Source organism: Vigna angularis, chromosome 6 (assembly GCF_016808095.1).
Source record: "Vigna angularis cultivar LongXiaoDou No.4 chromosome 6, ASM1680809v1, whole genome shotgun sequence".
Classification (NCBI taxonomy): domain Eukaryota; kingdom Viridiplantae; phylum Streptophyta; class Magnoliopsida; order Fabales; family Fabaceae; genus Vigna; species Vigna angularis.
Genome location: NC_068975.1, coordinates 8,887,607 through 8,914,598, shown reverse-complemented (window position 1 = coordinate 8,914,598; position 26,992 = coordinate 8,887,607). Strand labels below are relative to the sequence as shown.

Sequence of the window (26,992 nt, the reverse complement as noted above, 5' to 3'; positions counted from 1 at the left end):
AGCCTTTTAATTTGGTGCTTTATCATTCTTCCTAGGTTCTAACTCCTTCATAATTTGCTATCTTCCAAAGCATACCAATAACCTACAGAATTGAGGGAATTAGTCATGAAAATCATTAAGTATAACCCCGACTAACTTATTCACAAAATTTAACTAAAAAAAAGAGTTTAAGCAAGCTTCAAAGTCAAAGAGAGTAGATTAAGTATCAACATTGCATCACAGACAACGGTAAAATCAATCGTTATCAATTCTTTGTTCGAGTCTTGTTGTTTGTCTTCTTTACTCGAGTTTTGCATGTAAGTTATGTTGTCATCTCTACTCTTTCATACCTGCTTTTATTTTTAGGTATGTCTTCCTCTTCTTCCTTTATGTTTGGTCATCGACATTCTTTACTATGCAAAGAGATAACCCTCGTGGGTGATAGTTCTAATGTTGATGAAGTAAATGAAAAACATTAGAAGAGGGGATTTAATAGTGTTAATGGAAAAAAATTCTTTTTGCAACCCTTCTGATATAGCACGTTTGTTGAACTATGGATTTGTCAAATGAATACTTAAATGTTCAACCTTGTAATTGGTTTTGAATGATGGTTGTTGTTAGCGTGTTATTCAGAACACACACTAAGAACTTCCTCAGTTGAATAAGAATCGTTTAGTGCGGAAGTTTTTTGCATGTAGAAATAAAAATGGAGTTGTAGGTTTTATGAGAAAAGAGTTTAGACTAAAGTTAAACAACAATTACACAAATATTTCTATACTAGATCACTCCAAATGAGCTACGTCCAGTCTCCTCTGTAGAGGGTTCCACTTTATTCTTCAACAAGATTACAACTGAGTATTCACACCACTTCTAGTCTTCTCAGTCAGTGAATAACCTCCTGCTACCATAGACTGGATGAGTATTGACACCATTCATGGTCTTTTCAGTTAGTGAATAACCTTTTGTTACCCTAGATTGGATGACTATTCGCACCACTCCTGGTACTAGACAACCTTTCCTAGATTTCCCTAACTCCAAGAGTTCAACAAGTGTTTTAATTCTCTTCTACATTGCAATCAACGATTCCTTACAAGTTGTTCAGACTATTACTCTCGCAAAGAGGATGTGAGTACAATAGAATGAATTCTAAACACTCGCATGTGTTTATCTCTTTTCTCTTTCTCTCTTTCTTACAAAAGTAAGCAAATATAACAATGAAGCTCAAGAGTATTGCTTGACTTCGTTTCTTTTCTTCTGCTCAAATGTTTTCTTTTCTTGAGCTTTTCTATGCTTTTCTTTTGAACATTTTTCTTAGGATGAATATTTTCGTTGTATGATATCGTCTTGATTCTTTATCTGAATGATCTTCTATTTAAAGCTTCTTGGAGAAATGTTCGTTAGACTAAGATTTTGGCCTTGATTCTCGTGTCTTCTCTTTCTTCGTGTACAATAGTCGTTGGTTAAAGTCAACTTGTCACAACAGACTGCTTTTTCAGTACCTTGCTTGGAGTAGGTTGTACTTCCTTTTAAACACTGCTTCTCAAGTGAAGAACATTCCGTGAATATCTCTTTTGTCTCTATCGTCCACTTCTCATTTCTAATTAAAGCATGTGGATGTGTGTAGAGTAGGTTATCTATAAAGAATAGAGTACATTGTGCATGCAACAAATATGTCTTATCTCTTATCACTTTTATTGTTTTTGAACATTAAGCATTTAATGTCATTTAATGCTTTCTCATAACAACAAAGTGTTTTTCATTCTCTACCGTTGATGTAGCGTTTAACAATTAAGCTTTTCTTCTAAAGATACTAAGCATTAAGTAAGAACTTCATCATTGGACGAAGTAACATTTTTTTCTCATGGTATCGTCTAGACTGATGTAAACATTTTTTGTGATTTTGCCTTTTTAGAGCAATAACGTTTAACATGTTACATTTTCTTTTGTGTTTTAGGTTTAAGCTTTTAGAGTGTTTTTGTCGAAGACACTGTCTTGACACTTCTTCATTTTCCCGAGAGTTCAACCGAATACCCTTTAGGTATAGTAAGCTTACGCATTTAAAATAACTCTCTTAGATGCTTTGACTTATCATTCGTTTAGCATTGCGTCTAGGTGATTTGATTTAGGTGTTTTTATGTCTTCTACAATCCTAAGAGTTTTCCTAAGATTTTTCTATGTTGGGGATTTTTGAGTCTAAGTCTTATGTTTCATCCTATGGTATTTTCAGACTCTTATTTTGTTTAATGTTATTTGGTTAAACTTCAAAATAGAAGAGCGTTTAGACGTATAAACTATTTTGTCTTAACAATCTCCCCCCGCTTTGATGTTTAACAAATACACATCTAAATGATAAAAAATTTCATAGTTTAGTGCAAAGTTTTAGACTTATGTGTTTGTGATTCTTTTTGTGTTTTAGAAGTTTTGTCTTCTTTTATTGCTTTTATCTTTTGCAAACGGGTTAGTAGACACAGTTGAAATATATAGAACAACAATTAACTTACAGCGTGATAAAACATAAACCAAGACATGATATAAAGAGTCAAAACAAAGTGTAGAAATAATAAAGAAACAACACATAATGATAAACAATATATTTTATATTTAAACACATAAACATATTACATGAATGTAAATATGGACTCCTAAGATGAACTTCTAAGAATATGGAAACTTCCTCTGATTTTGTGTTATCCTATTCTATCCTATCTTCTGGTGTAGTCCCCCTGAGTACATGCTCCTAGATATTGACGTGTCTAATCTCATTCCCCCCCCCCTTATTTGATAAACATCAAAAGGGAAGGAGAGAAAGAACATCATAGCCCAACACAAATGGTGGTGGAGAAGGAAAGGAAGAGAAGCGAGGGTTGAAGAGGGTTTAGACATACAAAGGAGAGAAAGGGGCATGTAGATAAATTAGAAGAAGAATTGAAGACCAAGGAAAAGATAGAAGTGGAAATATATGGTAAGGTGGGGTTTGCTCATGGAGGATGTGGGTTAGGTGGGAAAACTACGTCCATAAGGCAGGTAAGTTCTGAATATAGGAGTAGGAAATGGTGTTGGGTTATCATGTTCATCTTGTTTTGGTGATCGGATGAGATGATGGTCTGGTGCTTTGGAAGAAGGCTTCATTGGTTTGGAATGTTAAGGGTTTGGGAGATCAGAGATTTGAGAGATCATGATGACGAGAAAAGAGTTAGGGTTTTGAGACAATGCGTTGAGAATGCGAAAAATGAAGTTGAGTTAAATAGAGAGAAAAGTCACTCATGGACGATAGATTTTGTTTTGTTCATTTAATGCGCTTAGTACGGTGAGATTTGGAAAAGAGATTTTGCGTCTCTTGAAGACTAAGAAAATTTTGGAAAGAATTGTATTTAGTAGCGGATAAGAATGAGAAGAGTGGCAGAGTCAGAGGTTTTTTCGTTTCTAGGAAGAGAAAGGAGAGAGAATTTATGTTAAGAGTGATGGCTTGATTGACAAACAAAAGATATTTGGCAGATAGGAGAGAGAAGGTTGGGGTTTTAGAAATCCTAGACAACTTCTAGAGATGGGCTCTGTATTTAGACACAACCATGGATGCAGATGTCTTATAAACGATTTGTCTTAGACAAAGCAATGTATGATTTCATACAGACTATGTGTGTTAAATGTTTGACTCTCTAGATGTTATATGAACACACTAAATATGTTGAATCAAATTCATTCAACAATTCTCACACCAATAAGGGTGATTAGATGATTAAGTCTATCTTCAACTAATGTCTTAGTGAAGATGTCAGCAAGCTGATCTTTTGTGCTTACATATTGTACTAATGTCTTCCTTATGATTCTAATACCTAAAATCACATTGGTTTCACCCATATCTTTCATTTCAAAATTTGATCCTAAAAACATAGATTAATATGCCATCCACATACAAGCATATAATGACACAATCACCATTTTTGAATTTAGAGTACACACAGTTATCAGCATCATTAGGTGAAAAATCATCACAAAGCAACACATTATCAAGTTTTTAATGCCATTGTTTTGGTGGTTGTTTCAACCCACACAAGGATTATAGGAGTTTGCATACTTTATCCTCTTGACCAGGTACAACACACCCTTTAGGTTGAGTCATATCAATTTCTTCCTCCTAATCACCATTCAAAAAGTTTGTTTTAACATCGATTTGGTGTATCACTAGCTTATGGATAGCTGCTAGAGCTAACAACACTCTAATGAATGAAATCCTAGTCACAGGAGCATAAGTATCAAAGTAATCTATGTTGGGTTTTTGAGTAAATCCTTTTGCTATGCCTTATATTTCTCTATGGATCCATCAAGGTGATACTTTTTCCTCAAGATCCACTTACAACTAATGGGTTTTGCTCCTTAAGGAAAATCTACTAAAGTGCAAGTATTGTTTTTCTGAATTGATTCAATTTTAGTCCTAATGGCCTTATCCCATTGTGTCATATTAGGAGCACTAGTAGCACTAGTAGCTTATACAAAGATTGTTGGATTATTATCAACAAGATAAGTATAAAAGTCATCTCCAAAGGAAGGTTTCCTTCTTTGTCTTTTACTTCTTCTCAAATCCTCACTCATGGTATCACTATTATTATTATCATCAACAGGTTGAGTCCTCTCTCTAACCTTTAAGGGAAACAGATGTTAAAAAAACTCAGCATTTTTCATCTCCATTATAGAATTTCTCTCAAGTATGTTACTTTTAACAACTAGAAACCTATAGGCAACATCATGTTCAACATAACCTAAGAACATGCAATCATAGGCTTTAGAGCCTATTTTTCTTTTCTTATGATCGGGTAATGTAACCTTAGGTAGGCACCCCCACACTCTTAGATAGTTAAGGTTAGGTTTGTAGCCTTTCCACAGTTCATAAGGAGTTTTACCGATTTTCTTTTAGGATATTTTATTTTGTAAAAAACATGTAGTAAGCAAAGCTTCTCCCCAAAGGTTATCAGGTGTACCAAAACTAACAAGCATAACATTCATCATTTCCTTAAGAGTTTCATTCTTTCTCTCAACTACTCCATTAGACTCAGGTGAATATGATGGGGTCACTTCATAGATAATTCCTTCTTTAACACAAAATTCATTAAACAATACATACTCACCACCTCTATCTAATCTAATCCTCTTAATTTTCGTATTCAATTGATTTTATATTTCTTCTTTATAGGTTAAAAACACATCAAAGGCTTCATCTTTATGTTTGATTAAGTAAACTTTGGTGTATCTAGAACAATCATCTATAAAGCTCACAAAATAATTTTTGCCTCCTCTAGACGTGATTTGTTTCAAATGAGCTAGATCAATATGAATTAATCGTAACAGTTCAGTTTAGCGTTCTACAAAATAACATGTTTTCTTTGTTATTTTAGATTTTACACATATATCACATTTACTATTTTTTTTTATCATGCATATTAATTAATCCTAGTCGTTGTAATTTCAAAACATACGAGGATTTCACATGTCCTAATCTAGCATGCCATATATCATACGAGTCAACTATATAAGCATAATAACTTGATTCATTAATATCTTCAGAAACATTCAATATAAAGAGTCCTTGATCATAATATTCCTTTCCCACGAAATCATTATTTCTTGTCATACTGGTCTTGTCAGACTCAAATGACACTTTAACCCCCACCTTTCTCAATAGTGCTAGAGATATTAAATTAACTTTGATTGATGGCACATGTAGCACATCACTCAAGGCCAGAGTTTTTCCAGATGTGAGCTTAAGAAGAACTTTCCCCTTTCCCAGAACAAGAGTGGTCTTGGAATCTTTGAGGTAGACTTGTTCTTCTCTATCCCCTACACTAGTGTAAGAGGTAAAGACACTTTTGTTTGCACAGATAGGCCTGGTAGCACCAGAGTCTACCACTCATTTACTCACATTAGTCATCAGATTTACTTGAGAAACAACCATAGCAATAATGTCATCTCCTTCGGCTATATTTTCCCTAAGAGGATTGTCGTTTCTTACTCTACACCTGCATTATGGTGCATAATAACCTGTATTTCCGCATATGAAAAAATTTCCTTCTTCTTAAAGGTGGGTATAGATTTAGTGGAACAGGATTTAAGAAAATTCTTTTCTTTTGTGACCAGGTTTGTGTTCGTACCTTTTGGGAGCAGGTTTTACTTCTACCATAATTTCTTTTGCTAATAAAGCTTTAGCCCTTGCAGTAGCAGACTCCTTCCTATTGGCATCTTCAATAATTATGTGTGTAATGAATTTTGGTAGAGATATATGTTTGTATCTGTGTTTCAACTACTGTTTGTAATTTGTCCAAGATGGCGACAATTTCTCGATCAGAAGTTCTGAAACAAATTTTCCAGTAGAAGAATATTCTCTGCTTTGATATCTTTGAGCAGCTTGTGATAATCATTGATTTGGGTTTTTATGTCCTTGTCTTTAATCATCTCCCAAAGGTAGGAGTTTCCTATGTCGAATCTTTGTTTGACGATATCTTCGGCAGTGTATTTGAGAATCAATGAGTTCTAAATGTCTTTTGCTTCCTTATAGGAACAGTACACATCGAACAAATCACTAGAAGGTGCATTAAGCAGAGTGTGTCGGCATACCTTGTTCACGTAAGTCCATTCTTCAACTAGTTTTGAGTTTGAAGGAATACTAGAGTCGAGCTTTGGAGATGAAAGAGCAGCAGCAACTCCATACATGTCTAAAAGGATGGACACACATTCTTGACAATGCTGGAAGTTCTGTCCAAAGAAAACCTCGACTTTTGACACGTCCAGAACTGATTTCACGAAGACCGTCTGAGTTTGGGAAAAAATGGTTTGGCTCTCTGAAGGCATGTTGTTGTGTCAGTCATAAGTCCTTAATATTATTGTAGATAAGCTGCAAAAAAAGTATTTCCTGTGGTGTGTTGTTTCACTGTCCTTAAGGACTTATCCATAGTGTATTGAGCAAGTTTCCTAGGATACAAAAGGAACTTCCAATTAAAGATGGAGGAAGAACTCTTATTTACAGAGATAGGGAAAAATAGATTAAATAAAAAAAAATAAAAATTAATAAATCCTTTAACATTGCCTCAGAACGTTAGAAAAAAAAATATTAACATTGTAACGATGAACGTTACACAACATTCTTAATCAATGAATATTATACTTTCAACGTTTTTACAATAACTCTTATAACACATGTATGATAATTATGATATATTATATGATTTTATGAGATTGAATATGGTGTAAGAAGAATAATAATTAATGATGATTATGAGATTAAATTACAAACACTAGTGTAGAAAAGGCCTTTAACGTCACCCTTTAGACGTTCGACCCCCGAATATCCTACGTAAAAAATGACCGGTGGCACTTTTGTAAATAAGTTAATGTTGTAGACGTCCGACCGGGCTGGTCCCCGACGTCTGATGTCCCTATAGACGTCCGAGCCCCAATGTCGGATGCCTAATTACCTGACAGGTAGGTGAAAAGTTGCCCTGATCCATTGCTTTAGACGTCTGGGCCCCTATGTCGGACGTCTGATGTCCCTATAGACATCCGAGCCCCTATGTCGGACGCCTAATGACCTGACAGGTAAGTGAAAAGTTGCCCTGATCCATTGCTTTAGACGTTCAGGCCCCTATGTCAGATGTATGATGTCTCTATAGATGTCCGAGCCCCTATGTCGGACGCCTAATGACCTGACAGGCAGGTGAAAAGTTGTCCTGTTCCATTGCTTTAGACGTCCGGGCCCCTATGACGGACGTCTGATGGTGGCAAAGAATATCAAAAGTCATTTTTATTTCACATAGTAGACGTTTGGGCCCCTATGTCGGACGTCTGATGTCCTTATAGACGTTCGGGCCCCATATATCGAACGTATATAGCCTCCGCCAAAATTAAATTTTAAATAGACATAGACGTCTAGGCCCATATGTCGGACGTCTGATGTCTCTATAGACGTCCAATGGGAGAGGGCCCCGATGTCTAAGGCGTTTCATTACACTTTGCGCGAACTCGCGGCAGTTACACGCACTATTCATCATCTTCCTCCTTGCATTTTCTCCCTCATCTTTGCGTTTTCAGGTACGTTTTTCATCTTTTGGACCGTTTAAACCTATTTTTACTCCGATTAAATTAGTCTTCGATGGATTATCTTCCATTTAAACAATTAAAATGAGTTTTCGCTGTGTTTTGGTGCAGTTTTGCTGGTTTCCTTGGGCGGCGATTTCTTGTGTTTTGGGTAGCTTTTTTTTTTTGCGTTTTCTACTCCTTCAATTCCTCCACTACGTTTGTAATCGGTTATAAGAAGGTTAGCATTCTTGTTTAAAAGTTTTTGTCTATGCATGTTATTGGATTTTCGGTATGCATGGTTTTGGCATTCGGATATGCATGTTATTAACTTTCGAATATCCATGTTATTAACCGTCGAGTTTGCATGTTGTTGGCTTTTGGATTTGCATGTTGTTGGCTTTTGGAGATATACATGTTATTGACTTTTGTGTATGCATGTTATTGGCTTTTGCGTATGCATGTTATTGGCTTTTGAATATGCATGTGATAAAGTTTTGTTGTGTTGTTATGTTTGGTATGTTAGATTATTAGTATCTAATTGAGTGAAACTTAGTTCCCGTTTGAAATTTAACACAAACAATTAATCTTTTAATCGTTTGTGTTAAATTTTAAATTGTTCGATTGGACAGTTTGGGAAAATTATTTTTCATAATTTGCTATAACATGTACGTTGGAGTTTATGGATAAGATTGATAAAATTTTGGTTCAGTATTTGTATTGTTCTCCGGATGCATATTTAATTGTGGTCATCCTTGACTACTCTCATTTCGTGTATATCGAAAACCAATGCGAAATGCTGCCGAAATCTTATCAAATTTATGATGTAGACTTCTTTGAATATGTCTTAGCAAATTATGAAAAATAATTTTGCTGAATGGGTAGGGCCTAACCTTGTGAGAGTTAAAAAATTGAAACTGATGAAGTATATTACGAACATAGTATGGATCGAAGCTGGATGAATGAACGTCGCATCAGTGAAAAATATGAGAATGGTGTTTCAGAGTTCTTGCAATATGTTGAACAAAATGCTAAGTCTGTGAACGGGACATATTTTTGTCCTTGTGTTCGTTGTCTTAATCAAACACTCCAAGACTTAGATAATATGTGTAACCATCTATTCATGTTCGACATTTGGACTTGGCATGGAGAAGTACTGGACCAGCCTACCACGTCACGAGGAACAAATTATGTGGAAGAATGGATGAGTGATCATTTAGAGGACATGATATGTGATGTTGGTGAAGATAATTTTGGAAGAGCTAATTTGTATGATTCTCTTAAACATGATTCAAAGCAACCGTTGTTTCCAGGATGCCTCAACTTTACATGTCTGTTTTCAACTTTGAAGTTGTTTAGTGTAAAAGCAAGGAATGGATGGACTGATAAAAGTTTCACAGAGTTGTTGGAGTTGTTGAAGGAGATGCTTCCAGAAAATAATACTCTACTTATTTATCATTATGAGGCCAAGAAAATATTATGTCCAATAGGACTCGAATATCAAAAGATACATGTTTGTCCTAATGATTGTGTTTTGTACATAAAGGAGTTTGCTTCGCTAAAGTATTGTCCAACGTGTGGTTTATCCCGCTTTAAAAAGAAAAATGACAAAAACACTAGTGATGAAGGTAATGATGGTGCACCTGCTAAGGTGATGTGGTATTTGCCTATACTACCTAGGTTCAAACGTATGTTCTCTATTAAAGAAGATGCAAGAACCTTAAATGGCACGCTGTCGGAAGAAAGTGAGATAATCTTCTTCGACACCCAACTGATTCACCACAATGGAAGAAGATCGATGAAACATTTCCAGAATTTGGTGCAGATCCAAGAAAATTAAGACTTGCACTTGCAACTGATGGTATGAATCCTTATGGGAACTTAACTAGCAAACACAGTTCATGGCTAGTTATGTTGATGATATACCATCTTTCTCCATTGTTGTGCATGAAGAGAAAATATGTGATGTTGTTCATGATGATATCGGGTCCTAGACAACCTGGAAATGACATTGATGTTTACTTGAAACCTTTAATTAATGATTTGAAAATGTTGTGGGAAGAAGGGGTCAAAGTGTTCGATTCTGATGTTCAAGCATCTTTTCGTTTGCGTGTAATGTTGTTTTGCGCTATAAATGATTTCCCAACATATGGAAACTTAAGCGGTTATAGTGTAAAAGGTCATTTATCATGTCCCATTTGTGAAGAAAACACTAGTTACCTTCAATTGAAGCATGGTCAAAAGACAGTATATACAAGACATCGAAAATTCCTTCCTCGTAATCATCCTTACCGTAGATTGAAAAAAACATTTAATCGACATTGTCTTCGAAAAACATCATAAAAGTACCTTTGCGAAAAACATTTGGAAAAAACGATCAATATTTTTTTATCTTCCGTACTGGTGTAAACTTGATGTTAGACATTGTATAGATGTCATGCACGTGGGAAAAAATGTTTGTGACAGTGTCATCAGAACTTTATTAAACCTAAAACGGAAGACAAAAGACGGAATAAAAGCACGACAAGATTTGGCTGACATGGGAATCCATTCTGAGTTACATCCACAATCCATTGGAACACGCACCTATCTGCCCCCAACATGTCACACTCTTTCTAAAAAAGAAAAACAAAGTTTTTGTAACTCTTTAAGAAGTGTGAAGGTTCCACAAGGTTATTCTTCAAATCTTAGTAACCTTGTTGCTATGGAAGAGTTAAAGTTAGTTGGTTTAAAATCTCACGATTGTCATGTATTGATGCAACAATTGTTACCAGTTGTTATTAGAGGCATATTACTTGCTTCTGTTAAAGGTATTCTGATAGTCTGAGTTTGTTCTTTAATGCCATTTGCAATAAAGTTGTTGACCTTAGAGGTTTAGATGAATTGGAAAATGAAGGGATAAGAATACTGTGTGAATTGAAGATGTATTTTCCACCTTCTTTTTTTGATATCATGGTTCATTTGATTGTTCATCTAGTAAGAGAAATTCGAATATGTGGACCGGTTTTCTTAAGGTGGATGTACCCTGTTGAAAGATACATGAAGATCTTAAAGGGATGTGTCAAGAATCAGTATCGACCAGAAGCTTCAATCATAAAGCGATACGTTGTAAAAGAAGTCATTGAATTTTGTTCAAGTTATATGCCAAGTTGTGAACTAGTGGGTCTTCCTAAGAGCAGACATGAAGGAAAATGTGAAGGTAAGGGTGTTCGAGGTGTGAGAATTGAATGTGTTAGTAGAAAAGAAGTTGATCAAGCTCATTAATACATCTTAAACAACACTGTTGATGTGATTCCTTACATTTCTAAACACGTTAATGAAATAAAGGCAACATACCCAAGAATGAGTGAAAAATGACATTTTAATGAACATGTCATAACCTTCTTACAATGGTTTAAGAAAAAGATTTATGCGACTCCAAATGTTTCTGAAAGTCTATTGAGGCTATCTCGCGAGCAAAACACAAATGTCATTACATATGGTGGGTACTATATAAACAATATTTCTTTTCAGACAAAGGTAGAAGATGACAAAAGTAGAGTTCAAAATAGTGGGGTTACACTACAAGCTTAGGCCATGCACTTTGCTAGTTCTAAAGACAAATATCCAATCACAGTATCCATGAGTTATTTTGGAATAATACAAGAAATATTGGAAGTTGATTATGTCAATTTTAGTGTCCCAGTTTTCAAGTGTAAATGGGTTGATATCAATTCTGGTGTCATGACAGATGACTTTGGTTTCACATTGGTGGACCTCAACAAGATGAATTACACTAATGAACCATTTATTATGGCTAGTCATGCAAGACAAATATTTTACATAAATGATCCAGCAAATCAAAAATGGCCAGTGGTTTTGGAAGGAAAAAATATGCACGGCTATGCTGATGAAGATTCTCTTGATATACTTGAGACAACATCTGTTGTATCAAGACCCATTGAAGACAAGGTCGATGATGTAGCCGATGACATCCACGCAATTCGTAATGATCACAATGAAGGGATCTGAGAGAAAACAATATCTTAATAGGTTTTGTGATATTATTTTTAGTGACTTTAAATGTTGTCTTATTCATCATATTTGATGTAGTACTAACCTTGTATATATTTTGCATGTATGTCGACCTTAGGATCAGGACGTCGTCGATCTGTCACACGATTGCTAGAAGTGACATCCCAACACGTTGATAGACAGAGGAGACATGTTGACATTGACCCCAGATCAGGTGTGTCATCAGGGCCAAATGCTAATAGGTTTAGGAGTTATCTGGGTGTGTTAGCAAAAACCCATCTGTTTATCCTTCTTAATTACTAGGAGGACATCCTAGAGGTCGACAAGAACCTTTTATGGAAAGATATTCAGGTATGTATACTAAAAAGAAATTTGATATACTTTTTTCTCTTATAGGTTTATGTCATTAACATGTTCTTTATTTTAAACAGCAAAATTATGAAATTCCAAACACTGCTCAGCATAGAAAGAAAGTGTTGTCCCATGTAGCGACCAGATGGAGGGATTTCAAGACAAGACTGACACGTGTATATGTCTTTGGAGACAGACAACATGAGAATCCATGGGAACACTACAATTTCACACAGGAGGAGTGAATGCAGTTTCGTGCATCTAGAGAGTCTGCCGACTGGCAGGTTTGTCTCTTAACATCTATAGAGTCTTTAGTTAATGCAATTTATTATGATTTTACACTTATGAATATACATGGTTTCACAGGGTAAAAGGTTAGCCGCCTAAAAAAGGCAAAGGCTAAATGATGCACCACACGTGTTATCACGAGGTGGTTATGCAAAACTTGAGAAGAAGATGAGGAAGACTCGAGCGGAGGCCTTAGGACTTGAGTCCCCTGACCTAGCACCTACACCTGCTAGGTACGAGCTATGAAAGGTTGCTCGTACTAAATCTAACGGGAGAATGACATCTTCCTCAACTACCTTGATCTCACAAAAAATTGTAAGTTTAAACCAAAGCATTGTTTGATTGTTTATTTATCATCGCATTTTCCTTCTTACAATGTTTTTTTTAATATGTAGGATGAGTTGGTTGAGCAGCAAACTAAGGGAACATTTGTTGGCCAAGGTAGGGACGACATTCTAACAATGACCATTGGAAAGCCCGAGCACGCAGGATGTGTATGTGGAGTTCCTGGGGCGATTGGTCTTCGTGACTACTTTGGCCCTACACAAAAAAACACTCAATCCATGAGTCAAGAGGCATTGAGGATCTTCAGTGCGAGGAAAGGCTGAACCAAAGCATGAGATCAATGCAGCAACGATTCATGGAGAAACTACGAGAAAATAAATTCAAAGAGCGCTTGAAGAGAAGTTGCATTTCATGACGCAGCCCACCATGGGGTTGCCACTGAAGCTCCCACACCACCTAGGGTTAGCACTAGGGGATCATGCTCTGCTGTAGAGCCTACTGAGTATAGTGGTCAGTATGAGCTGTTGGTTGATGGGGATCACCCACGCATTGTGGCTGTCGGACGAGTACTTGAGGGAGGGCAGACTGTTCATGGTGTTCCCCTATTACCCCACCACGTGCGTGTGACGATTAACAAGGTTTGGGATCCCCAGGCTTAGGTGCCTGTACCCACTTCAGAAATTCTCATTTTGTGGGGGAGGCCATAGGAACATTTATAGCCTAGCCTAAAGCATTGATCATGTCACACATTGCTACACCACAAGTATAATATTTTTATTATTAGTCTTTGTATGTTAAATTTAAAAATATTTATTGATAACTTTGAAATTTTTATTTCAGTTCATACGTCCCCACAAGTAGTCGATGCATCAGCCAGTCATAAATGAAGATGATGACTTGGCTGAAGTGGGGGATGATACTCTAGCAAAGCTCATGACAAAATTACCTAGGTTGAACAGAGGACCAGTAGAAGTGTACTAGGGTAATAGAGTATTTGGCATCCCCCTCATGTCCTAGTATATATCACATTCAATGATGCACTAGAGATCATTGGGGGAGACAGGATGTTGAATATTTCCATCCCTCAAATATGGTGCATGTAAGATAGTTAATTTTGTCTTCCATATTAAACTTATTTACATTCTTAGTTTCTAACAACTTAACTTTGTTGTTTTAGGTACATGGACGCAATCATTGTGGACCAAGGTCGGTCTTCCATGTACGGATTTGTTGAACCTCAGACCATCCAACCTTCTGGTAACACAATTGAGAGCAAACAAAAGTATTTGGAAACATGGATGGCTGAGTCAAACAGAGACATATACTTTGTGCCATACATTGATGGGTATGGGTTGCTTGAAGTAAAATTTCATTAAATTTTTCTTAATTATTTTAGTAACTATTTATGAATCATGATAGGTCTCATTGGCAGTTGATCCTCATCATTTCTAAACAATGTAAAATTGTATGGTTTTGTTCGCTGCACAGGAAGATGAAAAATGACTTAAGAAACATGCTTCAAGGGTAAGTGTTTCTCTTTTTATGTTTCAAATTCATTTTGACCTTCGCATTTTATGATAAATATAGTTATATTAATATTACCTTGTGTTTTCAATGTAAATAGAGTAATGGGTATCCGTCTTGTATCCAAAGGTTGTAAGTCATCTATAGTTCTAATTTATTTTACTAGTTATTGAATTATCTAAATGCTTGACTATTTAGTTTGTCATTTTAGTGTAACAAGTAGTTAGATTCATGGGAATGTAGGTACTATGTCATGTCTTGGATTAAGACCATCATTCGAGCTATCATTACAGATGATTGGAATGAGGTAATGATGCTTAACTTATTTAGATTCTTAGTTTCTAACAACTTAACTTTGTTGTAAGATAGGTACATAATGCATCTTTCTTCATTTTGCAGAGCTTCAAGAGTACATCTACTATATCAAAGGACACAATTAAGAAGATAAGACAGGAGTGGACAACTTATCTTCTGCAAAGATGGACTTAGATAGGAAGATTTATTATTGTTGTTCAACATATTTAGATTTAGTTTAACTTTAACTTTTGATAGTTTAGGTTTTGGATTGTTTTTTAGTATTTTGTTAACTTCAAACGAGTTGATATATAATATTACAATGTTCTGGGACAATTTTCTACTTTTTAGGTGTGATTTTATTGTAAAAATAAATAATATTTTTAAAAAAATATCCACTAGACGTTTGTTAATGTCACATCGGACGTCTATAGACGTTTGTCAGTGTATACAGAGACGTCCAATGAATTACAGAGGCCAAACTCGTTCCAGGGTCTTAGATGTCCGACTAAACAGGTCGGACGTCCCATCAGCGTCACCCATATGAACGTCTGATACGGGTCGGACGTAAAAAGCCCAAAATAATGGACGTCTATAGTGATTTCTGCACTATTGAAACTTGGAATAACACGTGAATACTTATAGTAATGAATGTATTAAGTACAAACCTATATGTTAATATATATATATATATATATATATATATATATATATATATATTAGTTTTATTGAGAGTTTAAGTTATATAGATTAAAACATCATGTGGTTGGTGAGAAGTTGGAGAAAAGTTTCTATACATCTAAAATCATGTAAATGTGTAGATGATGAAACTTACCTTGATCTATCAAGATTGAGATGTAAACTTGAAGAGCTTAGAATTTGTTAGATGTTTGTATTTGATAGAATATATTTATTATATGTCTTTAATAATATCGCAATAGATTTTTTTTTAATTTTTTATAAATTCATATGTTATCTATGGTGATGAATATTGAGACTTGATACATGCTTAGTTATATATTTTGATACTTAATTTATAAATTAAAGTATAAAGATATATGTGAAACCTAGTATTATTACACAAATAAATGTTCACATTTATAAGCTAAATGTATAAGAGCCCTTTTTTTAATATAAAAACTAAGTTATACTTGTATATACTATTTATTGATGAAAGAATACACTATTTACTCGAAAAGAATCCTACAACTTTTTGACCATTCACTTTATAACTTTATTTAGAAAGAAAGAAGCAAAGATATAAGTCGACTATGTCATAAGCACAATAGAAACCTGATAGTTTTCTGGACTTATTTACAAATCGAGGTTATTCTTTGTGATTGATTTAACAACTAAAAAATAATTAGGGAGAATGAAAGGCAATGATTAAGTGAAAGCTTAAGATTCTTACAGTTTGATAATGGAGTTGGTTATTTTAGCCATGTGGGGGCACCAAGATTCCAGTTATTTTGCTATATGGAGATCATAAAGTGATATTTTTTTATTCAGTTTGTGGATATAAAAGAAGCTCAACATGATCTTTCACCACCCAATGAAAAATATTGTGAGGGTTGATATTAGTCCTTTTCTAAATAGCCACTTCAGGAAAGAGATGGGTTTGTGGGGTAAATAGAGGAGAAAAGTAGTCCAAATACAACCAATTTGGATGGCCTAAAATTAATTATATCTATGTCACATTTTGTTTAGATCTTCATCAATGGGTCCCATCACTTTCTTTATTTTCATTCTCCTACTTCATCTTTCACTCAACTTGCTTTTATCTTCAAAAAAATATACCATAATCTCATTCGGAAATTGACAATGTTTGAGTGAACAAAAACTAAAAATTAAAAATTAAAAATTGAGAAAACGATACTTTTAAACTACTAAGTTTTTTACATTAATTTGATATTGTCTTTTTTTATGATTATTTTATTTTATTTTTGTAGTGTGTGTGAAATAAAAGTAAATATGTATTATTTTATTATTACTTTTAAATTTTAAAATTAAATTATATTTTTCATGGGAAAAATGAAAGAAAGGGTATAGTGAATATGGAATCAAATTTGTGATAATTGAAGGGGAGAATATGGTAAGAAACATGATAGTGGTGATGGGATTTGATAGCACTTTGCAGTTCAAGTACAAGCAAGGAAAGTCTCCACATACACACCCTAATTACAAAGGAGAAAATAAATAAATAAATATTTTTTTTGGAATTCTTATTGTAAAAGCAACTAAAACCAATGGTTGTGTCAAGAAGTGAAAGATAAGAATGTCATATCACTAACACCAAGCATGTGATTTCAAGTGTAGGATAAGAATGAAAGGTAACAACACTATTTCAATATCATATATATCATATAAAACTTTTTGTTTCACCAAAAGCTACTTTTTAATGCCATTATCTTATTTGACCCTTTATTTTGTCTATTTTGTAACACTTTTAGGTAGCTAGGTTTTATTCTAAAAGAAGCATAAACTTTCATTATTTGTAAGAGGAATATTTCTAACTCGTTTCAATATACTTATTTTAATAACATATATACTATTGAATGGAATTGATATAAAACTTACTCTTCCTATTTCAACACAAGTGAAGGTAAACCAAAATAAACCATGTTAAATGTTGAATTAAGTTTTGAATACAATTTTAAGTATTCTCTCTCTCTCTCATTAGATAGAGTAAATAAGACCAATTTAATAAAGAAAACAAATACTCTCATCAAATCACAAAATTAACAATCGTATGATTTTATTAACAATAAAATATTCTACTAAAAATAAACACATATATTTTAAACATTCCATATTTTAATTTTTTTAATTAAAGATATTTAAATTTATCAAATGCTTAAAACTTAATTAAAATTTAAATTAATATAAGATTACATGATCGTTGGTTAGTCTAAGAAGAGTAATAGTTTTATGTTGCTTAGCTATTGGAAGATAAATAAAGTTTTTAGATGACGCGTGTTATCTTAATTTTCGAGTGGACCCCACACAATTTCATCAAATAAAAAAATCTGAGGGAAAAAAATTGTGTACAAGGAATTACTGTATTAGTCTTAAAAAAAAGAAATAAAAATTTGACTTATGGTTTTAGTTTTCAGTGAACTATTAACTTTTATTTTTAATTTACCTTCAATAAATTAAATCATTGTATTTCAGTAAAATTGGTTCAGCAAATAACATATTATTATTGTTATTATTATGTGCAAAAACAATCTTGAATACTGTAATTTTGGGACAGTAATAGAATTAAAATAGTGTCTTGGTTGCATTCAACTGCACAAGAAACAGTTTTGAGAGTATTGTTATCATCAGAGACAAGTTTAGTGGTTTGTTTATGGTGATGTGAGTTGTTTGTTAGTGAAGCAAGTGAAACATTCATCTGACATGAATTGTTTTTAGTGAAGAGAGAGAGATATGAAGCACAATGTTATATATTCCATAGTTGATGTCATTGAGAAAAATAGTTGTTCTCATGAGAAGTTGAGTTGAGACACAATGATTGAAAAAAAAAATGAGCTCTATCATGTTACTTTCTCAGATCTACAAACAGTGCAGAATGCTCTACCTGATGGGACACAGAAGCTGAGAACAAAACTGGGCCATAATGAAGGACCTGTCTACTACAAATTTTCTCAAACTCTTCATTAGACAACACAAATTGCATGGCCACCACACTACACAAATTTGGAGCTTTATCAGGGTTGATTCCCCCATCCAATGCCAAACCCTTCAATTAAGGATCATATCATATCATATCATATCATATATCAGATGCTGGCTGCTATTTAGTTAAAGGTGGAAGAACCTGGAAAGGAGAAAAAGAAAGGTGATGATGATGAAGGAACATAGCAAATTGGAGGAGAATTGTGTGCAAATGGAGTCATAAAGTGTGGATTATGATATGTAACAAAACCATGACCAAGGGTTTTTTTAAAGTGTGAGTTGCTTAGTTTTCATGGCATTCTGATTGAGGAGGGGGACCCCATTTGCAGAAATAGCTCATGGATTCAGCAAGTGTCTATTTTTGAGGTCCCATGGAAAGATAAACAAAACAACTTGGTGTACATATACTTAGTGGTATCCAAATTTTAGCAGTTAGTTGACTACCTTTAGTTTTGATGCAGGGGACCACAGCAACAACATTTATTTGTAGCTTGACTAAAGATAAAGCCATCACAAACAAAAGTGGAGGGTACATATTCAATTTTCATGACATTTTTCCTTTTTTTCAGGACATGTAAAAAATAAAAAAAAAGCTAAAAATTGTTAAGTTAAGCATTTCATTTCCACCTGTGAATAATTACTATCTGATGACAGCAGAAAAACCATGAGGAAGTGATTTGTAGTTGAGAGAAGGAAAGACTAAAGTAGCAACTAATCATGCATCAGCTAACCTTTTCAGGCTTATGCATGCTCACCCAACATGTTGATTTTGGTAAAATCTTGTGCTTTGGTAATCATGCAAGCACTATAGGAGGCTATAACATAATGTAAGCTATTGAAAAACAAGGAAAAAATTATGACCTAATCTAGTTGAATAAATCTTCTCCATCAAAAGGTAGCATGCTATAGGCTAGGGATGCATCTTAATTTAAGTCCTTTCATAGCAACTAATTATTACATTTTAAACAATGAATGGCTCACATACTACAAATTATAGCCCTGCCTTTGCACATCAGCACAATAAGAAAATCCACACAGATATGTTATGTTCCATCTATAATAAAAAAAAGGACCCTTTTCATGTACCAAATGTCCAAGCAATTAATAAAGGAATTATGCATGATGAGAAGAGAGCAACTGTATTACTTTAAAGGTAGCCAGTCACTTTTACCAAAACTATTTTTTCTTTTTACAATTAATTTATTATATCACTGTATGGAAGGTACTAATTTTTCATAAGGTAACCAATCACCTCTAGATATCAACTTTTCTTTTTTATTTAATTTTACCCCATTCTTGTTGCTTTTGGTTTGACCAATATTGTACAATAGATTCATATATAAGTAACTACATATATGTGTATATATATATATATATATATGAACAGGCAGACATACTGTGAAAGCATACAAGGGCTTCTATCATCTTGCAATTATCTTGTTAGTTATGCCGTAGGTTCTCATAAGCTTTCTTCTAAACTAATTAACCTGTGAACAATGACAAGTAAGAACAGTTAATGAAAATTATAGCATATGAATTCTCAAGATAAAATCATTTTTCTATAAAAGGTAGGAATAAAAAGAAGTGGAAAACTGTAGAATGCCATGAAATTGTGTTGGCATATTTTTTGTTGATGCAGTACTGAAATTAAGCACTCAGTAGAAGTTCTATCATATAAACCTGACATATACTATGTATATAGCAGAGAAAATGAGAACAACTTTTGCAGCCAATCACACAGAGGTATGCTACAGAAAAAATCATATATGCAAGTGAAGAATGTTATCAAACACAAGGGGTTTGAATAAGTTATGGAGCAAGGACTATTCATGCAGGTTATTCAATATAAAGAACTGGTGACTGTTGTAGAAAAAGGTTCTGTTGGTGTCTACAATGTACAAGGTGACAAGTTAACATCTGTTTGTCACCATCTTATTACCGACAGGAAAAAGGTGTAACTTCTCCATATAATTGATGTGGTATGCTCATGTTAATGTTCGTCAAAGCAAGGAGAACTACGCAAATGGCTTACCCATTTTGCCACTCACAGTCTCATCAATATTTGCTGCTCCACTCATGTTTCCACTGCTGTTGCTGGGTGTAATCATTGTTTGACTATGTTGTACTGCCTGGGGACCATATCTAAATACATTGATTGGCTTCAAGACAAAAGTGAAAAACAGGGAAAATTAGTTTCAATAGGTAAACTATGGGAAGCTTATCAAGAACACATAAGGGGTTTTAGGAGGGAAAAAGAGAAATAACTTTCTCTTGAAAGAAACCTGTTACCTGAGAAGCATTTTGCATAAGATGATAGCCCATGTAACGTGCATATTGCTCTGAAAGAGCTGGATTTTGCATCTGATTTTGGTAATTAAAGGCACCCAAAATAGGATTTTGACACATCAATGTCTGGTTTGGTGTCTGAGATGAAGATACTGGATGATCAAGAGGTACTCGTGGTAATTGCATTGGATTTTGAATGGGAGGGAAAGGAGAAGTAGCCATTCCCATACCCATTTGAGACATATAGTGCTGAATTCCTGGAAACATCATTGGTGCCATGCCAGATCCCATCCACATTAGCTAGCACCAAGAACAAAATTGTTTATTTCATTTGTTAGTAATGTGAGACAAATTTCATGTGCAAGATATTGTGTCGCACATTTACCTGAAGTTGTAACTGAAGTGATTTCAAATATTCTATTGCCTCTTCCAACATTGATGCTTTGTCTGTCTGCAGATACATTCCTTACTTAGTTTTCAAGACAATATGATAAGATCATATAAAGTGGAGAATCAATATCTAAGTACTTGCATTTTGTCTTCTTCACTTGATTGCTTCACTCAATTTTTTTTGTCCAAATCTGATCCAATTGTTTTATGCTAAATATGGCTCTCAACAGAAGTGATTTTCATTATCCTTAAAAAATCAACAAATTCCTTCTTTCTTCTTTTTTTAAAGCAAATTTCACACATTCTGTGTTGACTGTGTCACTTTAAACGGAGCAGTCAGAGAATCACAATTGCAGCTTTATCTGACTCTGAATGCATTTCCAAAGAACAAGTTATGACAGTAGAGTCCACATTCATTATTATAACTAACCTTGCTACTGTGAGGTATGAGTTGTTGCAATGCTTTCATCTTCTCATTGATCCTATCTCTCCTTCTCTGCTTCAACAAAAAACACTGGCACTTGTGAGAACAAAGTTTACAAAAATTAACTTCACAAGAAATGTGCTAAAATTCCCACCCTTTCTGATAGATTATGCACTTCAGCAGCACGGTTCCTTCTAGCCGACCCTGTCCTTTGAGATGTCTTGTTGCCAACTGGTGATTTAAGTTCTGTGTCCTATTACACATAAAGATGTAGTTCAGTGTCAAAGAATAAAAGAATCTAATCATGAAGATAATAACTACAGAGAGTGCAGCTTCACCTCACTATGATCCTCAGATTCTTCCACGTCTATTGTTTTTCTTTTTTGGCTCTGGTTTCTGGTGGATAAGGAACAAGTTTTTCCTAGACTACTACCTGAGCCACCAGAAGACGAAGTAGCAGTTGGTTCAAGCATCTCTGATTTCCCTTTCTCACTCAGAGGAATTGTTCTTGGCACATCATCTCTGACAGCTTCAGGGTCAACAGATAAAGTAGTAGTCCAAACACCATTGCTTGATGCCCTGCTAGCATCTGGATCTTGGGTCATGTGATTGCTACCACAGTAACTTGATCCAACTGTCATCAATGAGCACTCTCTAACCTCATTTTTTGACATGTTACCAGTGATTTTGTCTCTAAAACGCCCATTAGGCAATGCTGAAGAAACATTAAGGGTAGGTGAAAAGTGAGAGAAGTTTTGAACCTTACATGGTCCACCACCCAAGTCATTATTATTTTTCTGAGGTGAATCAGAAACATGGAATCTTGGAGCAGGTATAGGAATTCCTGAGAGTTCCTGAAAAGAGGAGGATTTCATAGTAGGTGATTGTGAACTTACAAGCACATGGGGGGCACCAGAAGCATCCAATTTGGTAAACTTTGCCTCTTCAAATGGCTTGATTTGCTTATAGGACTCAACATCACACTGTGGCAGTTCAGATAAAAGGTTTGAACAGAATTCTTGTTCCAATGGATCCTCAAGAGGGTATTGGATCCATGAGACTGTCTCATCATCTTGAATCAAGTTACTTGAGTTCCCAAATGGCTCACTAGTCCTTAATGTTGATTGAAAAGCCCTCTGAAGAGGTCTCGGTGTGATCGAATTCACTACTGGTTTTCTATGTGTTTGGCTGTGCAACACTACCTGACCATTTTGCCACAGAAGCTCCACAAGTTCTTGGTCCACCCTGTAGAATTTGACCACATCACATGGATTGTTACAATTTAAGCAGAGTTAAATTGGGACAAGAACAGTATTCTGCTTTGACAGAAATAAATTGCACACACCCCATAGGCTTCTTTTGATTGTTGGTGATGCAGGAATCACTCCCAAAATTCCAATCAGGAACACTGTTGTTCATGGCTAAGCAAATCAGTTATCTGTTGGCACAAAAAGAAAAGAACTTTAGATTTGGTGTAGAATAGAAAATCATAACCAAAGACCCTTTTGAGTGATTTTGTAATATAATAGAAAAATCATAAGCAAAGACCCTTTTGAGTGCCGGATTTTGACTCCTTATGCAAACACACCCTTTAAAAGCATAATAAAATAATCTGTACCAGAAAACTGAATAATCAAATAAGCATAAACAAATCTTTAAAATGAAAAATAAAAAAAGGAATAGAAAGAGAAAGACTTTGAGTGGGTCACGTTTGGAACTTTACTAGAAGAAGAGTGAACAAGCAAACCAATGAAATGGAACCATGACTGGTTTTTGCCATTCTGAACTCTGAATAAATAAATCACCAAATAATTCAATTCCCAAGCTCCCAAAAAGGAAAATTCAACTCTCGGCCATAGATAGAAAGTACGAGCACATTTACAAACCCAGAGAAACAAAAACCGATGAAAAACAAGAATCTAAACAAAACATTAAACCCAACAAATTGAGCATATTTTGAGACAGGAAGCTCAACTAACTCTGCAAGCCTCATAAACAAACCCAAACTCAAAGAAAAACAGCTTTCCATAACAAAAAGCACACTTTGAAAACATAGAAAATGATGAAACTTTTTTCACTTTCATGAAAAAATAAAGAACCCCATGATTCATTTTAATCATTACCATTATTTTCAACATAAAGACAAGTAGCAGAAAAATAAGAACTCCACCTGAGCTAAGGGCAAAGGCTGTTTTTTTTTTTTTTCTGACTTGTTGAACTTAGAAGGTTTCTACAAGCTCGAAACAGAGGCACCTCGTTTGTTCTCTCTTTCTCTGTCTCTACAACTGTGAGTACAAAGTATATAGAAGAGTTTTTAACAGCAATAAAGACAGTGACATCAGCACACACAGAGAGAGAGAGAGAGAGAGAGAACACACAATTCCTAAGGTAAAATGGTGCTTGTGCTTCTCAACTGCGAGAAAAACATTGCTACATGGGAATAAATGAACATGGGACCAGTTGACGGCTATTAGAAATAAAAATAAAATCGTAAGAAAATTCAACAGGTTTGGTCAAAAAGAAAATATTATTAAATTTTAAGAATTAAAAAAAAAACTTGAATTAGCATGGACTGAAGTTTCTTATACTACCATAAAATCACAAATTTTATATAATCAAAGTACTTAACTTCTTCAGTAACTATTTTAAATGAATAATGATACTTTAATAACATCTCTTTACAATATTTTAATACTAGTATCACGGTTCATGTTAATATTTATAATTATTATTATTAATTATAAAATAATTTTAGACTAATCACAAAATAATATATAAATAATATTAAAATATTGTCAAATATCATTATCTATTTTAAATATATTTTTAAAACAAATTTTAATGACTTTAAAAATACAACAAAATATGCAGAATACATGTTGTGATTGTTCAATGATTACACATATTAATTAAATTATATTTTTATGAATTAAAACAAGTTTTATAGTATTATATGTTGGTAAGACGGATCATTTGATTTTTCAAGAATCAATTTGACGTTTACTTCACATCATAATCATAATCATTATATGTAACAGTAACATAAATAATTGTGGTCTCTTCTTCTACATAAATGGGTTTAACATATGAAACATAATAAATCTATTTATTTATTTTATTTCATACTTGTAGAAAAGAAAAAAATTAAAAATTTTTATAATTTGAAAGTAATTCATAGAGAAGTTAATTTTTCAAAATTTTCTGAAATAACACTTTCAAATTTTATTTTTATTTGCTCATCTGGGTTTGGATGCATATTTAAAATGAAAGGAAATCTAAAGCTTGAAGCACATGGTGGGTGCTATCTGAAGTTTCATGGAGGATGATGCCACTTGGCAGTGACAAGCTGTATATCCATTGGAGAAATGATAAGGGACAGTGGTGTCAGAAAAAGATGTGGCTATCATCCTCTAAGAACAAATCCCATATTATATGTTATTATTTTTAGTTGTTAAAAAATCATTTTAAATTAATATATTTTAGTATTTTTCACAACTACTGTTGTTGCAGTGTGAGAAATTGCAGGTGTGTATTGTTGCAGATAGCAATTGTTGCAGATAGATTATTATATGAAGTTGGAAGACTGAACAAGAAGAAAGGTATTTTAGTTTTTTGGAGCAGAAGTCGATATTCTGGTTGTAAGAAACTGTTGAAGAAGGAGCTGACAGGTTTCCATTTTTCATGGGCACAGTTGCACCACCCTTCCTGGCATGTGCCCGATAGGGCATACAACAAGTTATTGTTGTCAAAGTTTATGATAGGATAAGACTGGAAATTAAACTACTTTTTTTATTTTTACTTTTATTACTTTGTATAATCGGTTTAATTTAATTTTAATTTATTTAATAAAGAGAAGAATCACTATGTATTCACTAGGTTAAATCACTTTCGCAGTTATTTACGTGAGTTTTTCTCAATTTTTGATGACCTAGTATCTTGACGTGGTAAGTTTTTTTATACGTGACATAAGTAAGGTGTTCTATAAAATTTTCTAAGTTTGACGTGAAAAATGTTTGATTAAAAAATTTAAAAAAAGATCATTTTCCATTACAATGAAGCATCATCCAGAAATCACTCAGAAATCTTCTTTCCTATGCATCAAACCACCGAGAAGAAATCCAAAAATCAATTCCAAATTGCATTTGAATCGAGCCTCACAATAAACCTGCAAAGAAATTTCAAATTTCACAACCTGAAGAATCCTAGACGCGAAACCTAGACGCAAGTCATACTCTGCCGCTTCTTCTTCCAATCTCATACTTTGTATCTTCTTCAATACCCTAGACGAGGAGTCCCAACAACTTCTGCATACTCCGAATACTCCACGAATTGCAAAAATAATTAAAGTTAGATTCCTGCCATTTAAAATTTCTTGCCGTTAAAAAACTTTGCTAATTCACCTCGGCGGGAGAAAATTTCCTGCCATTGAAATAAATTAAAGTTAGATTGCCCTATTCAGAAAGCTTCTTAGTTTATGGCCAAATTAAATAACAATAACATATATGTATTGAAAGATTAAAATATTGAAAAAATAGTTCATTTATACTCTCTTTCTTTGTGAAAAAAGCACTAAGCCAGAATTAAAAAGAAAACACTAAAATTTTGGAATTGTGAAGTTGAAACTCGAAGATTGAAACTAAGACATGAGCATATCCACACCCGCAAGTTATGAAAAATTGTTGGAAAGTCTCACTTCAGTTGCAACTTTAAGGCTTTTGGGTATCTGGCACCCCTAAAAGAACCAATTTCTCTAAATATGAAAGATCGTCAATCTAAAACCTTGTCACATCCATACCCAGATGAAAAAAGTTATTGAAAATAAAAGATAACACCAATAAGAAAGATAAGAGAAGAAAAGGTTTTGAACTACCAATTGCCATGAGATGTGGCATGGTTAACTCCTTAGCAAGTTGACCGTGGGAATTGCTTTCAAATGCAAAATCCACCCTTTGTCGGCACCTACCGTTAAATTGGACTGCACTCCAATCTCAAACTTAATTTGATTTTAATAAACCCTAATTTGATGGTGTTTAATTTCATATTTTATAAATTTTTTGGGTTTCATGAAAACCAAATTTCTTGATGAACCCTGGGCATCATTAGGGTTTAAGATGATGAAAGATAAGGGTGAAGGTGATGAAAGGTAAGCTTGAAGATAATGAACCCTAATTTGGGTTTCAATTTTCAGAATTTTTTTAAATTATATATTCCACGTATAAAGCTCTATGAATACCACATTTAAAAAACTGTCTACGTCAACATTGCAGATCATAAAAAACTTAACCTCGTTAAGTCAATTTAACGGCCCATTTGAGTCAATTTTCACTTTTAAAGACTAAATTGGGAAAACCGATAATACAGGAATCTAATTGGGAAAAACCCACGTAAATAGGGACTGCGGAAGTGGTTTAACCAAAT

The 26,992-nt window shown here is 34.0% G+C and overlaps 1 protein-coding gene across 5 annotated transcripts; it reads right to left on the bottom strand.

Annotated features, from left to right (window-relative positions):
- Window positions 1-18,226: 18,226 nt before the first annotated feature.
- LOC108343461 (transcription factor PIF4) lies at window positions 18,227-23,987 on the bottom strand. Of its 5 annotated transcripts, none has more exons than XM_052878776.1 (10): window positions 23,745-23,986; window positions 22,920-23,012; window positions 21,913-22,819; window positions 21,729-21,827; window positions 21,581-21,646; window positions 21,146-21,211; window positions 20,764-21,060; window positions 20,523-20,633; window positions 19,872-19,961; window positions 18,227-18,616 (listed from the first exon to the last, which is right to left on the bottom strand). In XM_052878776.1, exons 2-9 carry the CDS (start codon window positions 22,991-22,993, stop codon window positions 19,953-19,955), a joined length of 1,629 nt encoding a protein of 542 aa, XP_052734736.1. In that variant the 5' UTR covers window positions 22,994-23,012; window positions 23,745-23,986; the 3' UTR covers window positions 18,227-18,616; window positions 19,872-19,952. The 5 variants fall into 5 exon arrangements, with proteins under 5 accessions (XP_052734736.1, XP_017437258.1, XP_052734735.1 ...); XM_017581769.2 differs by having other exon boundaries at window positions 20,507-20,633; window positions 23,745-23,985; XM_052878775.1 differs by lacking the exon at window positions 19,872-19,961 and having other exon boundaries at window positions 23,745-23,987.
- Between the last annotated feature and the right edge of the window lie 3,005 nt (window positions 23,988-26,992).

Coding starts and splice junctions, on each gene's coding strand:
- LOC108343461 (XM_017581768.2), bottom strand. CDS start 22,993: ATGAACAACAGTGTTCCTGATTGGAATTTTGGGAGTGATTCCTGCATC. Junction 21,647..21,728: donor TGCATAATCTATCAGAAAGG/GTGGGAATTTTA, acceptor TTGTTGAAGCAG/AGAAGGAGAGATAGGATCAA. Junction 20,634..20,763: donor TTATGCAAAATGCTTCTCAG/GTAACAGGTTTC, acceptor TTTGTCTTGAAG/CCAATCAATGTATTTAGATA.